This window comes from Agelaius phoeniceus, chromosome 1, assembly GCF_051311805.1.
Source record: "Agelaius phoeniceus isolate bAgePho1 chromosome 1, bAgePho1.hap1, whole genome shotgun sequence".
NCBI classification, from domain to species: domain Eukaryota; kingdom Metazoa; phylum Chordata; class Aves; order Passeriformes; family Icteridae; genus Agelaius; species Agelaius phoeniceus.
In genome coordinates, this window is record NC_135265.1 from 66,823,752 (window position 1) to 66,840,949 (window position 17,198).

Below are 17,198 nucleotides of genomic sequence, written 5' to 3' on the forward strand. Positions count from 1 at the left end.
ATTATTGCAAATAAGGCTTAGTAAAATGAATGTGGGCAGGAAGAGCAAGTTAAAGTAATCCAGGCAGTTTTTGTTCTACAGTGTCCTAATTTTTTAAGCCTTCTCTTGGCACATATAGTATCTCTGAAGGTAACTGGCAACCATATCAACAACTGGAGCCAAAATAATGTATAGGAACTTGACTGCCTATCAGTTGTACCCCAGAAGCTGGGCAGATAGTTACAGTTCATGCAGAAGGTGCAAATGTAGCCGCTTCTGCTATTCAGAATATACTCATTGATCTTCCCACTGCTGATTTTCTTTTGGTATTAATACACTTCTCTTTTCCCGTGGTGGGAATACAGAGAAACAGCTTCCCCCCACCCCTTTCCCTCTGTGTTACACTGTTACTCATGACACTGTGAACTCTTGTATGTAGACATATGTATCTTGCGGATAGCAAGACCATGGTCCCAAACTGAGACCTCCACGAGCCACCCTAACACCAAATACTGGTGGCTGTAAGAGAGAAAATTGAGGTTCATCCTCAATTCCCAGCAGTTAACACCAGCAGGCTCCTCACAGGAGACATGCAGACAGCGAGGAGCTATGGTCTTTTGTAACAACTCACCTTCAGTATTTGCTTTGGAGCCCTCATACTTTTCCCAGTTCTTGGCTGACTTAAATGAACAGCACAGACTATTTGTATAAAGATGATAAGCCTAAGAGGGATGAGAAAATTCTACTTATGTTAATTTATAGAATACAAAAATACATAACTAAGCTGTATCTGTGACTGCAGTTGAGCACTTTTCCTGTTGCAAATGCTTTCCAGCTTTAGCCAAGCCCTTTAAGAGGAAACACCAGCAGTGATGGTTTGTGTCCGAGAGAGGGTGCTAAAACAAAATATTTACCACAAAAACTTCAGAGCTCCACAATTGCTCAGTTCAGTGCTTCTGCCTGCATAAATTTATTTTGACTTAGTTTTTATTTTACTTGCTTGTAGCTGGCAATTTAACGCAGACATTAGCTTTATGGACATATTACACCAGCTGTAGTTTCAAAGCTGAAAATAACATTTAGAAAAAACTAACCGTACCAGAGGAATACAAGGGAACAAACTTCCAAATTTTCACTTCAGCCTAATTACTCAGATTTGATTGCATGCAGTTTCATTACTGACAGTTCTGAGTAAATAAAATTAACAAAAAATAACAAAAGTTAACTGAAGGAGGAGATATTGAGGTTAGATACATGAAAGAAATTCTTTACTGTGAGGGTGGTGAGGAATTGAAACAGGTTGCCCAGGGAAGCTGTGGATGCCCCACCCCTGGCAGGGGCTAGGGCCAGGTTGCATGGGGCCTCGAGCAAGCTATTCTAGAGAAATGGTGCCCCTGTTTATGACAGAGAGCTTGGAACTACATGATCTCTAAGGTCCCTTCCAACCCATTCTATGATTCTATAAAATTCTGTCACACTGGTCTTGTAACTCTCCATGGTGTTACTAGCAAAATTGAAATCTGCAGGTACATAACCATTGTCCTGTGCCAAAAAATTAGCAAAAGAATGGATAACAGAAGAAATGTATCCTCTTTCATCTGAGCTAGAATCTCAGAGACAGAAAAGACATTTTGCCAGTGAATTAGATAGAGGCTGCTGGCAGAATAATTTTGTGAAACAGGCATGTCCTGAGTTTAAATTCCAAGCTTTGGAAGAGGTCATGGTCAGGTCAAGAGCAGTGACTACTAGTAGATGACATGGTAGTGGGAGACAGAAAGGCTTTTCTTTCCTGAACTGAAACTTTTTCCTGCTGATTGAAACTTAGTGGGAGCTGAGTGTTGCTGGTAGTTGACTGATCAGTGATACCTTGTTCACCCTATTTCCTACTGAGCTGTAAGCCCAGTGTCAGCTTTGAACTGATTGCAACTCAAAGGTGCTTTTCCTAAGATGCAGAGATATCCAAAACCTGAACGGACACCACCTGCCTGAGCAGGTTGATTGGACGAGATCATATCCAGAGGTCCCTTCTGACCTCAACCAGGCTGTGATTCTGTAAATTAGGTAGTTTGTGATAAAGTACAACCTAGAACCACCCCTAGACCAGCAGTGCTCAAGCTAACTCCCTGCAGTATTGCACTTTGAACAGTGGTGGTTGTGTAACAGCATTGCCCCAGAATGAAATGCTGTTTAAACTGCCTCTTACTCTGCCAGTTTTCAGGGAATTTCAGCTGGAACTAAGCAAGTCTATTTGTCCATATGTCAAGTTATTTTTCTGCCTTTTGTCTCAGGACAATGTGCCGCTCAACAATCACTGGAAGCTGGCTGGCAGAGGTCTGCTCTGCTTATGCCTGGGGTCCAACTAAATGCATGGCATCACTCTCCCTACAAAACAGATGAATCCAAATCCTGCCACAGCCCTTAAATCTCCAAATTCAGGTCATTAGAGAGGTGTTAAAAATATCCATAATGCTATTACAGCTTCTCTTAGATGCCACCAGAATCCTATTTGTTCTTCACTGGAGACACTATTGTTTTTCTAAAAAAAAAATAAAGTTGCTATTGTAAAAGGAAACTAGTTAAGGAAGAAAAGTATCAATTAGTATGAATATAATTTTTCAGGAACAAGGAATTGAATAAATTAGAAATATGACATCTTTACCAAACTTGAACCTAGGTTTTCTTTCTGTTTTAGACAAAGAATAACAAGAATAAAGACAAAAATACCTTGTATTTTACCATATTCTTTGGTCTAGATTTGGCTTGGCACAATAACCCAGATTATTCTGGACTATAAAGAAATTGGAATAAAAATTGTGAAGCCAAAGCATTGCAATGCACTGTGTCACTTCTATGTTCCTCTGTCAGTCAGCTTCCAAACCGTTCCTCTCTCTACAGCACCTAAAGAGTGACAAGTTTTTGGACAAACAGGACAATTTTCTGTTTAGTGAACAATTTCTCTGGGGAAAAAATAGGTATAGAAAGTATTTCTCCTCAATATTTCAAGATTGTTTGTAATGACGCACAAAGAATTAAATGAATAACCTATGGAAAAGATGAAGTAGGGCAAAGGTTGGCAGGTCAACCTCAGGAATTGGGGCAGTTAGTTTGGACTAACATGCTGGAATTTGGAAGCTTGAGCAAACAAGGTTGTGTCTGTAAAAGTGGGTTAGAAATTACATAAGGACACTCTTTCACATGTATCTCCTGGCAGTATCATTTCTGGGCAGGCAGAAGCCCCGGGAAGATCGCCATCCTCGCTGCCTTTGGTGGACCGCTGTGCTAGATCTAAGAGAAAGCAAGGGCTGAAGTAGCACATGGACAAGGAGCCAATCAGGAAGGAAATCTCAAATTCCAGAACATCAGTGCTACATTTTGGACAAATACAGCATGTCTGTACATCATGTACGCTTTAGTTTGTGAAGATGACACCAGTCCTGCACCACACATGCTCTCCTTGACTTATTTCCACTGTGTTTCCACTGTCCCACTGACATGGAAACACATCTTTGAGCTCTGGTAAACCAAACTATGAACACAGAATTGAGAAGGCAGCTATGGAAGTGCATGTATGGATATGTAATTTCTTGAAAAATTTTCCTTTAGAAAATGAAAATGAAAAATAGTAATAGTTTATAAGAAATATTATTTTGATTTCTTTATTAAAAGCAGATATAAAGAAGCAGGAAATTTTCAACCAACTTTGATAGTTTGAATAAATATTTTATAGTAGCTGTAAGAATTTGTTACCACTTAGAACAAAAATGAGTTTTGAAGGTGTGAGATTTTGTGCTTGTTGCACCAAGCACAAAGCCACTTCCATCCCTGACTCTTTCTGTTGGGTGTCAGAGGCTAAGTTGTGATGGCATCAGTAGCTCCTGTTCTGTGTGATTTGTGTTTCCCTCCTAACCAGCCTAAACATTTTCTTAGCAGTCCCTCCGTAACAGACAGATCTCCTTGGAGATGCCACAGTTGGAATCATGGAATCATTTAGAGACTTCTGAGATAATTGAGACCAACCGGTAACCATTCCAGGTAGTAGATCTCACTTTGGCAAAGTGTGTGCAGGATTCAGGGCTTCAGATTAGAGAAGCTCATCTTGTAAAAACGAGTGCTGGGCCATAGACCAAACCCAAGTTGAATCCAACAGATTCAGTGACCCTGTCTGCTCCCAAAGCGGCCCGACAGTGAATTGAATCTTCCCGACAGGGTGGATTCCAACAAAGGCAAACGGCCACCATCTGCCGTGACAGCTGGGTGGGTGATGGAACAGCACCGCACAGCCTCTCCCCCTGCCCAGCTACTGCTCCCCACCGCCTCCCCATCGCCCCGCTGGGCTCTGCCCGCCGCCGGCGGAGCCCCGGCCCTCCCTCCGGCCCCGTGCCCGCCCTCTCACCGGCGGGGGCGGGCGCGCCGGGGCCGGGAGAAGGCGGTGCCTTATAGGGCGGGCGCGGGGGCCGCGCCTGCAGAGCCGCGCCGAGCCCGGCGATACCCTGGACAGCGCCGCGCCGCCACCATGGTGAGTGGGGGGACCCCCTGCGTCCCCTCCCCGCACACGCACATCCCCCGGGCCCCCTGCCCCTCTCCTCCCTGCCCCCCGCTCCACCGCGGCCGGCGGAGAGCCCCCGCTGCCCGCCCGCCCTCGTCCCCCGCCGCTACCCCCGCTCCTACGGGCCGCGTTCGGGGCGTGATTTTTCGGGGGGAAAGGGGGGGCATGGCCTCAGATGCCCCCACGCCAGGCACCCGAGCCGCCGGCGGGGGTCGGGTGGAGCGGCTGAGCTTGGGCATTGTAGGGAAGGAAGGAGGGACAGAGGGACCCTTAGGGAGCGGGGGAGAAGGGATGGGGGAGAGGGAGTCCTGGGGGCAGCCGCGCAGCACGGGGAGCCCGGCGGCGTGCGGGGACAGGCACGTGGAGCCACGCGGTCCTGGGTGGAGGGAGGGATGGAGAGAGGGAGCGAGAGATGCGCAGCCCCTGGGCATCCATCTCCCCGGCTGCCCTGCGCCCTGCCCTGCTCCTAGCAGGTGCATTCTGCTCTACCCCGAGGTGCGTTTGAGCGTGTTACATAAACCGATTATTCCCGGTAATTTGTTATCTTAACAGAAGCTCTTGCTTTATCCATGCAATCTGTAGTGGAACACTTCCTCTTTTTTTTTTTTTTTTCTTTTTTTTTTTTTTTTCTCCATGTAATGAATGAACAATGGAGTTTTAGATTCTAGTTCAGCATTTAAAAGAGTTAAAGTGGAACAATGAAGTCACCTATTTAGCGAGCAGTGCCGATTCCCCATAGCACATTGTGTCTTTGCAGTCATAGTAACTTTCCCAAAGGGGCTCATCCTGTTTATAAACAGCAATGCATTAAGTGTACTGCCGACCTTACAAAGTAGGACACTAGCAAAGAAGTGTTTTGCAGCCTTAAATTTTGAGGCACATTGGGATGAATAATTTGGCAAAGCTTGTTGTACCAGAAGCTTGAGACATGATTAACTGAGCCTAGTTTTTGTTTTATATGATTTAACAACAAAAATACTTTTTCCCCCCAAAAAAAGTCTTTGCATCACATATAGTGAATTCTGCCTTCCTTGAACCAAAATCGGTTTGGACCCTTCCTTCCCCCATAAATCCAGACATGAATAATATCCGAATAGTCATTCTATGAATTAACTTCAGTCCTCTTTCTAAAAGTCATGTGTACACCTGCTGTCAGTCTGAATCTGTTTCTTCTGTGTATTCTATTTGCCACCAACTCAGCTTTGGGATGATAGATATGAGAAGACCCTATTGAAAAGACCTAAAATGGTGCAGTAGTTTATGCTGCCTGAGCCCTTTAGAGTGACATAATGGAATTTCTATTTCCTATCAATTTGGAATACAAACACAAAAGCTATGACTAAATTACCACAGCTGCACAAAGACTAAGTGAATACCAGCCATTGATAATGTCTCCCTTGTGGCAGAGGAAGAAGGTTACAAAGATACCTGGTGTTGCAGAAGGTATTGTACATTATTTATCAGTAATTGGTACAGGTAATACCCAGGTGCTCAGGAGTACTGAGGCAGCAGGAAAGAAAGGTAAAATACCCAGAACTAGTTAAAATGTTACATTCTGATTCCTTCCAGGACTGAGATGAAGTCAGTTATACTGGTGCAAATCAAGGAAGCATTAATTGGTAACATAGGCATTGGCAACCTCATACCAATGGAAATTATAGCTGAGACCTACCCTTAATTCTTTCTGGTTCCTAGAGCTGTTCAATTAACCTTGACATTTTTCTTGAAATGGCTGGAAGCAATAACCAGAAGTTGCCATTCCGAGCTTCACGTGGGTTTGGATTAGCAAATTTTGCGCTTCTGTATGTCCAGTAATCTTAGCGTTCAAAAGTTGCTGATATTTCCCAAGCTTTGTTACTCATACATAAAGGCATTCTGAGGAAAGAATTGCCAGTCTGAGAAAGTCCTTGAAGTGGTATAAAGGCTGAAGGTTACTTTCGAAAGAGTGTCTTTGGAATAATAGTTACTGACACAAATACCTGAGCTATTGATGAAAGCTGTTGCAATGATGCTAATGCAGGGTTAAAAGTTAGAGCACATCGATTTCTAGATGGACCTGGAGCTTGGGGGCAAGGGGTCATGGGGACAGCGGAGAATACTGCCAAAGGTATCAGGAGCAAATGTAGGACAAACAGATTTTTGGCCCAGGTGGTGGGAACATTGAGCATTCCCTTCACTTGTATAGAAATCGAGATAAGCAGGCTTATGTTGCTAGTGTCCTTTAAACTCAACTGAGAGTTTTTTCAGCATCCTAGGTGTTCAATAATCACTATTATTTGTAGAAAGTTGAATAAGAAAACTTTTTTGTTTGTTTGTTTTGAAACTACATTTTGCTGAAGCAGCAAACTACTGCCATCATAAAGCATTAAGTATTTCCTCATCATCCTCACCATAGGAGGGCAACCACAGTGGCTTGGTTCTTCTGTTTATGTAGTTCACTGCAGCTCTCCGTGCTTCAGTAAATCTAGGTCAAATTACACTGGCTCAGGATTTGGCTGCACCCTTGAACTTTAAACCGATTACACATTTTGATTTGTCAGTGTATTTTCCATGGGGTCAAATCCCACTTTCATGGGGTAAGAGGGTGTATAGCATTGCACAGTCATGGCAACTTATGCTTACAAGGAGACTGGGCAGCACTAAGGTAAGCATAAACATGAGGACTGTATTTAGATATTATAGATCCTTTGCCAGTATCTATACCTCTACAAGAATCCCGTGGTAGAAGGAGAGGAGAGACAGAAGCTGGAATATGCTTTTCATTTCCTTCAGAGGCTTTGGTACCCCTGGACCCTGAAGTCAACACAGAAAGACACCTAACTCTTCTAAGCATTCATAAGCATCATGGCCACCATATCCGGATATGGACCTTGGTATGGGCATACACTGATTGCAGAACATACGCAAAGAGCCTGAGAGAGAGCAAAAATGTCTTTTCTTTGTCGACTGTAGCCAAAATAAACCTGTCTCATTGTCCATTTGTGTTTGTTAGTTTCTCTGAATACTGCATGAGAAGGACGATTGCAAAGACAATGTTCTAGCCCCTGAACAGTGGCACACAAATTGGAAGAGAATGTTTTTCAGCAGACAGAGATCAGCTCAGCACAAATACCTGATGACACAACATCCAGTGCTACAGCACCCACAAGATCTCTCCAGCTCCAGCAGAGTGAAGAGGGAATGGACTGTAGCAGCCCTGCCATCCAGAACCAGAGCAGGAAGGCAGGGGTTTGCCAGCTGACACAGAATTAATAGGCTATGAGAAAACATGCTGAGAAGCTGCATATAGAACAGGAAAGATAGGCTCTACTTGCATAGAAACTCAAGAAGAGACACTGAATCCTTTTGCACATGGTGAAATTGATTAGGGAAAAAACCTTCCAGGAACTGAAGGAAGAGTCCACCAATTCATTTGCATAGTTACAGATACGCACTTACCAAAACCTGCATGCCCTTGGTGTTGATCCCTCTCATCTCTAGGAAGATCCTCTGATTCTTGAAGACTGATCATTGTATCTTCATTACAAGCAGTCTGATCTGTGAAAAAAAGCACAGTCCTCTTGTTCATCAGGAACTTGATTTTACATTCATTTAACTTTATAGCATCTCTTGTTGACTTTATTGAAGAAAAAGGTTAATCATAGGCAAACACTTTAAATTTGAACTTCTGACTCAATCAAAAGTTGGGAAAAAACCTGCAGTAGTATTTTCTTGAGGTATTAGTAAAGTCCAAAGTAAGGCAAATATAAAGGCCTGTTTTATTCCCCGATCTAAGCAAAATTCAAGTGTAAATAAATAGAATAAAATCATATTCTTCCTGATGCTTTCATGCCATGCTCTATGGAGTTTTGTTAAACACTGCCTGTAAAACTGATTTAAAAGCTGAGACATTATTAAGCATCCTACAAAGAGTGTCTGAAGTCTATATTCAATGATAAAATAATATGTCACAAGTGCAGTCTGATTTGTAATTAAAGAATGTAACAGAGAAGGGAGGGAAATTATGGGGATGGAATTAAGTGTCCAACTGCTTGTTCCAGCCAGAGAGCTGCTGGGATGAGCCTGCCTGGTGAGGCAGTGGTGGAAAGGTACAGGGAGGATTGCCCAGCTGTAACAGAGAAGAAACACCCTGGGACGTGCAGCTCTGTCACATTATAAATGCCACACTTCAGAATTTGAGCACACCAAATTAATCAGCCAATTTGTGAGTGCCTGGCAACAGTGGAGCTTGTAAATCCATTATCTGTATAAACCCTCCATGGCTTCCCTTCTCATATGCTAAATGCATGGGCCACACTATCTGAGTGACTGCATCTTTACCCATGGGACTGCTGCACAGCTGACAAGTAGAGAACAATATGAAATGAAGTGAATATTTATTACTTCTGTGGGGCATCTTATCTACCTAACTAACAGCAAAAGCCACTTTAAGTTTTTGAGGAATAAGTAAATTCAGATTTAGGAGTGTAATTAGAATTCTTTACATCTTCAAGAAATTACTGCATTATATTGGCATTAATACTGAAAGTACTCTGACTTGATGTCAGTCTAACAAGAACAGAGTGATAATTTTAAATATTGAGTTCATCTAGGTAATGACTTTTAAACTGCCCTGAACTTCCTTTTTTTCCACTCAAAACTGACTGTGGTAAAGTGGTCAGCTCCCCATAGTGAAGGAAATCAAGCCCTCTCTAGTAGAAATTTGTATATAAAGATATATAATTAGAGAAAAAAAAAATCAAGATCATTAAGTTTTCACTATTGGTTGGAGAGATTTTGATTTTTTTCACCCTAAGGAGGACAGATATGGAAATGAATTAAGAAGTAGTTCATATTCTGTGTCATCATTTGAAAACCAAACACAGCAAGAAATGGAAATTTAGAATACGGTGACCAAGTTTCAAATAAATGTCCTAAGCCCAAGTATTAGGAGCCACAACCAAACCATTCTTCCCCTAGTTCTTAAAGAACTTCCTACAGGATGCTAGTCACTAGTCACCATTCATGAAGTTTTTAGCCAGTGAAGACAATGTGGTACAGCAGCCTAACAGGGGCACTGACTTACACACATGATAAAAAGTCTGCAGCTGTTGTCATTTCCTCCAGGTGACAATAACTGGGGCAGTTTACAGACATTTTGTATCATTAGGGCATTACCATGCAGCACAGTCATTAGCATTTTTATTCTGAGGAAAGTGTCGGTCTGGGTGTTTCCATGGTGTAATGGGTTTAAGAGTCTGGGCTTTAAAATTCCAGTTATGTGTGGATTAAACTCTAGGATACCCACTGTTGGGGCTGATGGAGAAAGGGAGCTAATTAGCTTGGGCACCGTCTTATCCTGTGCCAGCAGACAGTGCTCTGTTATTTGGGTTTCATACAATTTTAAGAAAAAGTGTCCTTGGAGTTCATTAGGGTTCATTTAGGGTTTTAAAAGAGGTAAATTTAGAATTGTTTTGGAGGAGGAGACATAAGAGGACTTCCATACCCTCTGTTTTCTTCTTTATTAAGCTTGAAAATCAACTGTCATTTCCTTTCCTCTCCTTGTGCCGTCTTCTTTAAACATGACTGAAGTCCAAATAATGAATTAGCATTTGAAATGCAAGGTTTTGCCCTCCAGGATTTAAGGGAGAAATGCAAGGAAGAAAAAAAAGTTAAGGACCAGTTTATAGAAGAAGATATTTGCTTCTTTAATTGTTGTTTTGTGTTCTCAAGTGACACTTTGGAAAGTAAGCATCAGCTTCTGTTTCCTTATTTCCTTATATTACACTTGCATTTTCACATCCAACTAGAAGTAAAACAAGACTGTTTCTTGCATTTTTCTGTAAGCATGGATAAAACTGTTCCAAAAAGCAAAGTGCCTTCAAATTGGCAAGGAATAAATGGTTGGCAAACTTTTTGAGAGTGATTTCCTTGTCAGGGAATTGGCACATCTCTTGGTAAGGCAGTTCTGAATATTACTGTCCACACCTGCTTTCTCTCCCATTGCTGGTTGCAGCCAGCCAAGTTACTTTTGCTGGAGTTTAAAAGATTAACTGTGAGGTTGTGCAAGTTCTGATCTGATAGGAGTTGGTATTTGTGCCAGAACCATGTTTTACTGTGCACAAGGTGTAATTTTTTTCAGAGTTTGTCAGTAGTCCATGCAATTCCAGGGGTAAAAATCATTAAGTCTTTATATGTTTTTATATTTATATACTTGTCAATTTATTATTTAAATATCTTTATATATTAAGTAATTTACACAATTTGCCTTGTGACTGGCTACTCAAAATTATCCTCCTCCCCAAATTCAGATGCTTGTGTGATATGAAAAATATCCCATGCAATGGGATATTTTCTAGAACCAGCTGCATCTGTCCTCTCAGCTGTTAGTATTATGTGTCATCCTAGGGTAGCATTTCAGTGTTGCTTTGCTGTTACACCAGACTGTACTGTGGATTTAAATCTTAAAATCAGCCCTTCTTACCTAGGAGAACCCACTTACCTTGACTTGACTTCTTTCCAAGGCATATATTTTAATACTGACAGAAAAGTATGCATGAAGCCAGACAAAAACTCCATATTTTCAAGTTAATGGAGGAAAAAGAAAAATCAAATACTTGGAAAACAAGTGTATCAGAAACCAGTTCAGATTAGCAAAGTCTTTATAGGTGCCTTTCTTCTTCCCACTTCCTTCTGCTACTGAAAGCAGAAATGAGAGATGTCTTCCAGCCAGCAGTGATCATCACTCTCCAAGTAGTAGACAGCTTATTTATGTGAGTTACCTAAGAAATCCAAATCTTCTCCCACAAATTAGGTACATCCACTGAAAAATCTGGATACATCCACAAAAGAATCTGGATTCACTCTTAAAAGCAACATTGGAAATTTTTCCTGTTGAAATACTGGAGCTATTGGCTTTATCTGGCAGCTTGATGATTAAGAACCATGAGAAAGGACTACTCATTCAGTCCTTCCCCAGAACCAGAAAAATGAAGTACATCACATCTCTAGTTTTACAGCATTCTTTTCAATTTCCAGGGCTCTTTTTTCGGGCAGAAATTTAGTTACATATTCTCTCTAAGATTTTTTTTTTTTTGATATGTGGCAAAAGTATCACAGGATCTTCAAGCTCTCCTTTGAAAGCTGAGATACAGCTTGTGATTTCTTGATGCTGAAACACATTTGAAACTTGTCTTTAAAACTGGCAATTTGTGCAAGGCAACAGAAGAGGTAGCATTTAGCTTTATTGTTCAGCAAAATAGAAATACCTCTCCATTTCAGTGAAAACTGAAATGAAAACCCTTTGGGTTCAATGCAGTTATTTCTTCCTTACTGCTGTAGGCTTTGTAAGCCTGCATTTTAATAGTATCTGCAAAAACCCTTCAAAGATAAAAGGCTAGATAAGAGTTCTTTTGATTACAATAACTTAAAGAAAAACTAAAAAATATCTCTCATAACCTACCTGGAGAAAGAGAACCAATTTTTTTTCCCATTTTACATTTACTAAATTAGGAGCATCATTTTAATTCAAATCTGGTATAACTAGAATGTCCCTTCAGGACTACATTTAATAGAATTTTTTTTTCACAAAATATTTTCTTTTTCATCAATCACAAAATAATTTTCTTCTGTTTGCCAGACGCCTTTGGGAGATGTCAGAATTCAGATCAGAAAGTGTTTTGATGGAAAGGTACAAAGTTGAAAGCCAAGACAGAGAGCAGTGTCAGTAAGACAGGTGTAGAAGAGAAAAAAGACAGCACTATCCCATTTTTCCCCCAGATGTCTTTTCCTGAGTTTAAAGGAGTGTGAGTATTTTAATATTCTGGCTTGTTAAACCTCAGGTCTTGCTGAAGCTTGACATGCATACAGCAAGCACTTAGTAAACCTAACAGGTCCTGAGCACTCAATAGGATAAGGAACATCCTGATCAGCTGAAAATGAGAAACCCATGCTAGTCCCCTGGTATTCAGGAAATTTGGGGTTTCACTTGTTCTTGCTTCTTTTACAAAGGTGTCCCCCCACTGTTCCACCTCTAAAATGAACAGCACTGATAAGACACTGGAGTAAGTGTAATTCTCAGAGGCTTTCATTGGATGCAATAAGGTGGTTGTTTCAGCAAAGAGGATGCAATATTATTCAAATAATGAGTCAGTGTAAATTAAGAACACTGAACTCAATAACAAAGTAGAAAGCAACGTGAGATGATTAAATACCTGTGAAACTTCATTATCCATCCAGCATTAGATGAGGTTTGAGAATTTGTTACCTGAAATGATCATGCATTTGACTCTATAGGCCAGTTTAGGATATATTTTGATCAATATACAGCTGATCAACTCCACAGGTTAATACCACAGGTAACTGAATTTAAATTAGGAGAGAGACATATGCACAGTCAGAGTGAAGGAAGCTTTCGATTTCAATTGGAACCCTCAAATGTTTATACCTAGCTGGGAAAAGTACCAGAGGACATCTTCAGTCATCACCTCCTGCTTTCTTTCTTATAGCCTTCATAAAAGAAATAATTCTAAGTAGGTGGATTTTCTTTAAAATCAGTGATACTTGGAATTCTTTTATTTTACCTGCTTACCTAACTCTCACAACTGTCCACATTTACTCCCTCACCACATTTATAGATTGCACCAACTTAAACAGAGGTATATATTTCTTGCTATAGTTGGTTTCCCATGGGAAAGCTTCTTAGCATTGCTTTTTTGTCTAAAACATCTTAGTACTGTATGATATTAAATAACTAGATTTACCATTATTACTTTTGCCACTCTTTCAGACAATGCATTTCACCAGCAAACAATTTTTCTGTGTCTGCTAGTTGGTTTTTCTCCCTTAGTTAGTGTTTTTTGGAGGTTTTTTTGAGTACAGAAGGTTCTCATTTTATCTTTATTATCTTATCTGTTTATTTAGTTTTTAAGGTTATCTGTACTGAAACAAATCAGCTACAAGCTTCATCAGTGCTGTTTCTAACTTCCGCAGAACAAACGTATTTATTGCGTTTACTTGTAAGAAATTGTCATCTCTTCAAATAGTTATTCCTAACAGCACACACATGATGCAAAGTAAGAAGTGATGCTTATCCCTCTTGGAAACCTAAGCTGGTAAGGATATTCATTTTCTGGAAAGCGGTACTTGATCAGTGCGTGTGATGTATATCAGGTCTCAGATACTTCAAGCTGACCTTGCCAGCAACCCTAGTTTTTCTCCCAGCTGCTATCTGTCCACTTTGGAGCAGCATTGAACCTCATTGATGCTTAACTATCAAGGGAACCAAAATTTTTCCAAATGATGTGTCTTTATAATAGCTGTTTCTTCCGAGAAGCATTCATTCAGTCTGGATGGGTGTGACAGCCACAGCGGTGCAGGGCTCTCATGGAGCTGTTATGGCACATGGAAATTCCCAACTTCAATGGTGCTTGACTTTCCAGGTCAGCTTAGGCTGATCCTATCAGATGATCTTCCTGAATGCTGAAGAAAGCTAGCTGTGTGAAAAGCCTCCACCAAGAAAGCTGATCTTTTAATACTGGACATAATTACAAAGACACAAGATGTATTGCAAAACCAGAAATACCCACTGAAGTACTGCATGTTTTCTAGTCATGTTTGCTTTACATATTATTAGATATTGTGACATGCTTACTCTTCAGAATTTTTCGGGTTTTACTTTTCTTCTTTCAGTCAGCAGTTACTTGTAAATGATATCTACCATCAAATGATAAATTAGGAGATAAATGTCTGTTACAACTCACAAGCTTGAAATCTGCTTGATTTAAAATCTAAGGTACAGATTTTAGAAGTAGGTATTTTTACTGAAAACTTCATGCTTCTTTCCCAGAACAATTTACACTCCAAATTGAAAAGCTTCCTGTACTGAGTTTTGTGTCCACATTTGTCACACAGCAGTTAGACAGTTTTGTACATGGGTAATGACCTCGAAGTGAAATTGAAAGGCTTTGCATGTGTTGGAAGATTAAGGCTGAAACCTTAGAAGCTGGGATGTGAACTCTCTAATCCTCAGCAGCATGCTACAAACACCTCCCCCTCCTTCAAATTCTTTTCTTTCACCTTTTCCAACTTACATCCCTAAAATGGCTCAGGAAAGGTTCTATCCATTTGGGCAAAAACTATCCAAAGAAATGGCACAGCAAATGGCTGCACACCAAGGAAAAATGTTTCTCTAGTGGGCAAAAGAACAGACCCAGATCTCCTTCACCCAAGCTGTAAGAACAAGAGGAGCTAAGTGCTGTTACTTTTAAGGATGTGGCTAAAGCAGGATACAACCTGACCTATGTTACCAGTCCCTGCATGGGACAGATAGAAAGCATGCACACACATACCTCAGACTTACTTACCTTGCCAGAGTCCTGCATTCCCTGTTTTTGAAGAGAAATTAAGATACAACTAAGATACAAATTAAGATACAAGCACTGCACTGCTGGCAGTGGGTCCAGTGAGTCTGGCCAAGGAGAGTGTTACATCCATGTGGAACTCTGCTGGTCCCTGCAGCAGCCAGCATGGCATTTTCCCATAATGTGTTGGGTTATAATTGTGCTATGGACATGCTCCCTCATAAATCTCCTGCTTCTTCCAGGGGCAAGGGGATGGGAATTTGTCCTGGTTTAATGTCCTTGTATAATTCAACAACTTGAGCAGGTTAGACAGAGTATGTATCAGGGTAGGTTTTGCCTTTGGGCAGGTACTTAGCCCAGTTTGACTAAGTGTTTATAGGTGCAATTTTCCACAAAGGAAAAACAGCTGGGCAGAATTCATCTTACTAGATTTAATGTATAAATAAGACACTCCGTAGAGGGTTTGGGGGGAAAAAGCGCAAACTTCTAATAATAAGCTTTATTATAGGTGTGCTTTTGTGGGTTTTAATCCCACTTTTTTCCTTTCTCAGCTTTCTGAATTTACAGAGGTCAGTAAAAATCTTCATTTAGAGGTATTGGTTTTAAATATAATTCTGGTTTTACTCTTACTGTGAAAAGCTTGAAAGTATGACTTTAACTTCTAGATTGTGTAGATTTATGGAAACAAGAACTTGGTAGCTTAGTTCAGTAAAAATGCAGGGCAGAAGGGGTTTGATTTGGGGGATCTATAGTAAAGAAGTCACTGCAAAAGCTAGCCAAAGATCTGAACACCTCTCTGCTCCTGTTCCATATGTGCCAGCTCCCAGGCAGACAGCACCATTACTTTGCTGCAGGTCACTGTCCTGCACAGCTCACCTGAACTTGGTACAGTGTCTTTTAAGAGCTCCAGTTTGGATAGTTTCAATTAACCAATCCCTTTATCTGAAATGGTAAGAGCTGTAGACCAGCAAAACCAAAAACCAGCACTGCCAACAGCCCTGCAGTGCCATTCCCAGCCCAGGGGAAGTACAGCTGAGAAGCCAGGGCATGGCAGTCCAACTCTCCAGCCAGCACAGTGGCTTTCATGGTAAAAAACTCAGGCAAAACTTAAAATGACACAGATGTTTAGCTCTGATTTAGTTGTTCTGTATGTTTATAAGGAGTTCAGGGCTGTTAAATAATTGCTTCAACTTGAGACTGTTTCACCTATGAGGATGAAAGTATTTTGAGGACCATTATTTGCTACTAAAAAAATAAGGTATCCTATGTCACAATTTTCTGTTTATGCATGGAACCTTTAATATTTAAAACAGGCTTCTGTACGCAGTCCCTAGCTATTGCAACTTTAAAGTACTTCAGGAGTATGAAATTAATACTAGTGAATTTCACAAATTCATAAGATATTGCCTACATGTACTGTGCATGGTTAAGTGATGCAAACAAAATCTGATGCATTTCATTCATTTTCTTACATACAGTACTTGTAGCATTTTATATGTTAGAAGTGCCTTCTAATTCATACATCCTGACAATGAGACTTTGTAACTGGTTTGAAACAAGTGTTAATTATGTAGGGAGCTGTCAGTTTTTCCAGCATCTCTTACAGTTTTCCTTTTTACATGCTTCAGAGGCTGTATTCAATCTTCTACCATTCTTGTCCTTGGCAAAAGTGTGTCTGTAAAGGGAATTAAGACTGCAGGAAAAAGTCTGAATTAAGCAATTATTTAGTTAATATTTTACAAGTTGAGTTCTTAACTTACAGTTTTCTGAAGGGCTGCTGACAATTGCCTGTCAAAGATTACAATATGTAAAAAAGCACCCTAACACTTTATTTAATTTTTTACATTTTGGTACTTTAATTTAATTTCTTGTCTTTCAAAGAGAAAAATATACAGCCCTACTTTTAAGTGTGCCCAGAGGAACTAGAAATGCTACCCACACAGATTTTCAAATACTCCTGCCTTGTCTCCTCTGCCAGCAGCCGAGGACCCCCCAGCACTGGTATGAGCTGATTAAGAAACTCAGGCAAAACTGTTCACTGGGGGAAAGCCCCAGCCAGGGAACACATTTTATAAAATCCTTTTTGATCCCCCTGCCTCTATCAGGAGGGGCAGGCAGTCCCTTGCACATTAATCCCTGCCGTGGGGACACAGTGGCAGACATCTGGGACGGCAACCAAGAAATCTACTGCTTTGGCATAGAGTGCCCTTTGTCCTCCTGCACCGCCAGGATTGTGGGAAAATCAGAGCTCTTGCTTTTGTATTTTTTTGGGGGAGTTTTGTTTTAGTTTGGGTTTTTTTAAGGTTCTTTGTCCATCAAGCCATGAGATCGTG

At 40.8% G+C, this 17,198-nt stretch overlaps 1 protein-coding gene across 1 annotated transcript in view; it reads left to right on the forward strand.

The window, feature by feature from the left end:
- The first annotated feature begins 4,225 nt into the window (after nt 1-4,225).
- Nucleotides 4,226-17,198, forward strand: part of ELOVL2 (ELOVL fatty acid elongase 2) — a 51,332-nt gene continuing 38,359 nt past the window's right edge. The window contains exon 1 of the mRNA XM_054630544.2: nt 4,226-4,495. Within this exon, the coding sequence (XP_054486519.2) occupies nt 4,241-4,495 (255 nt within the window). The 5' untranslated portion in view covers nt 4,226-4,240. The remainder of the gene's footprint in view (nt 4,496-17,198) is intronic.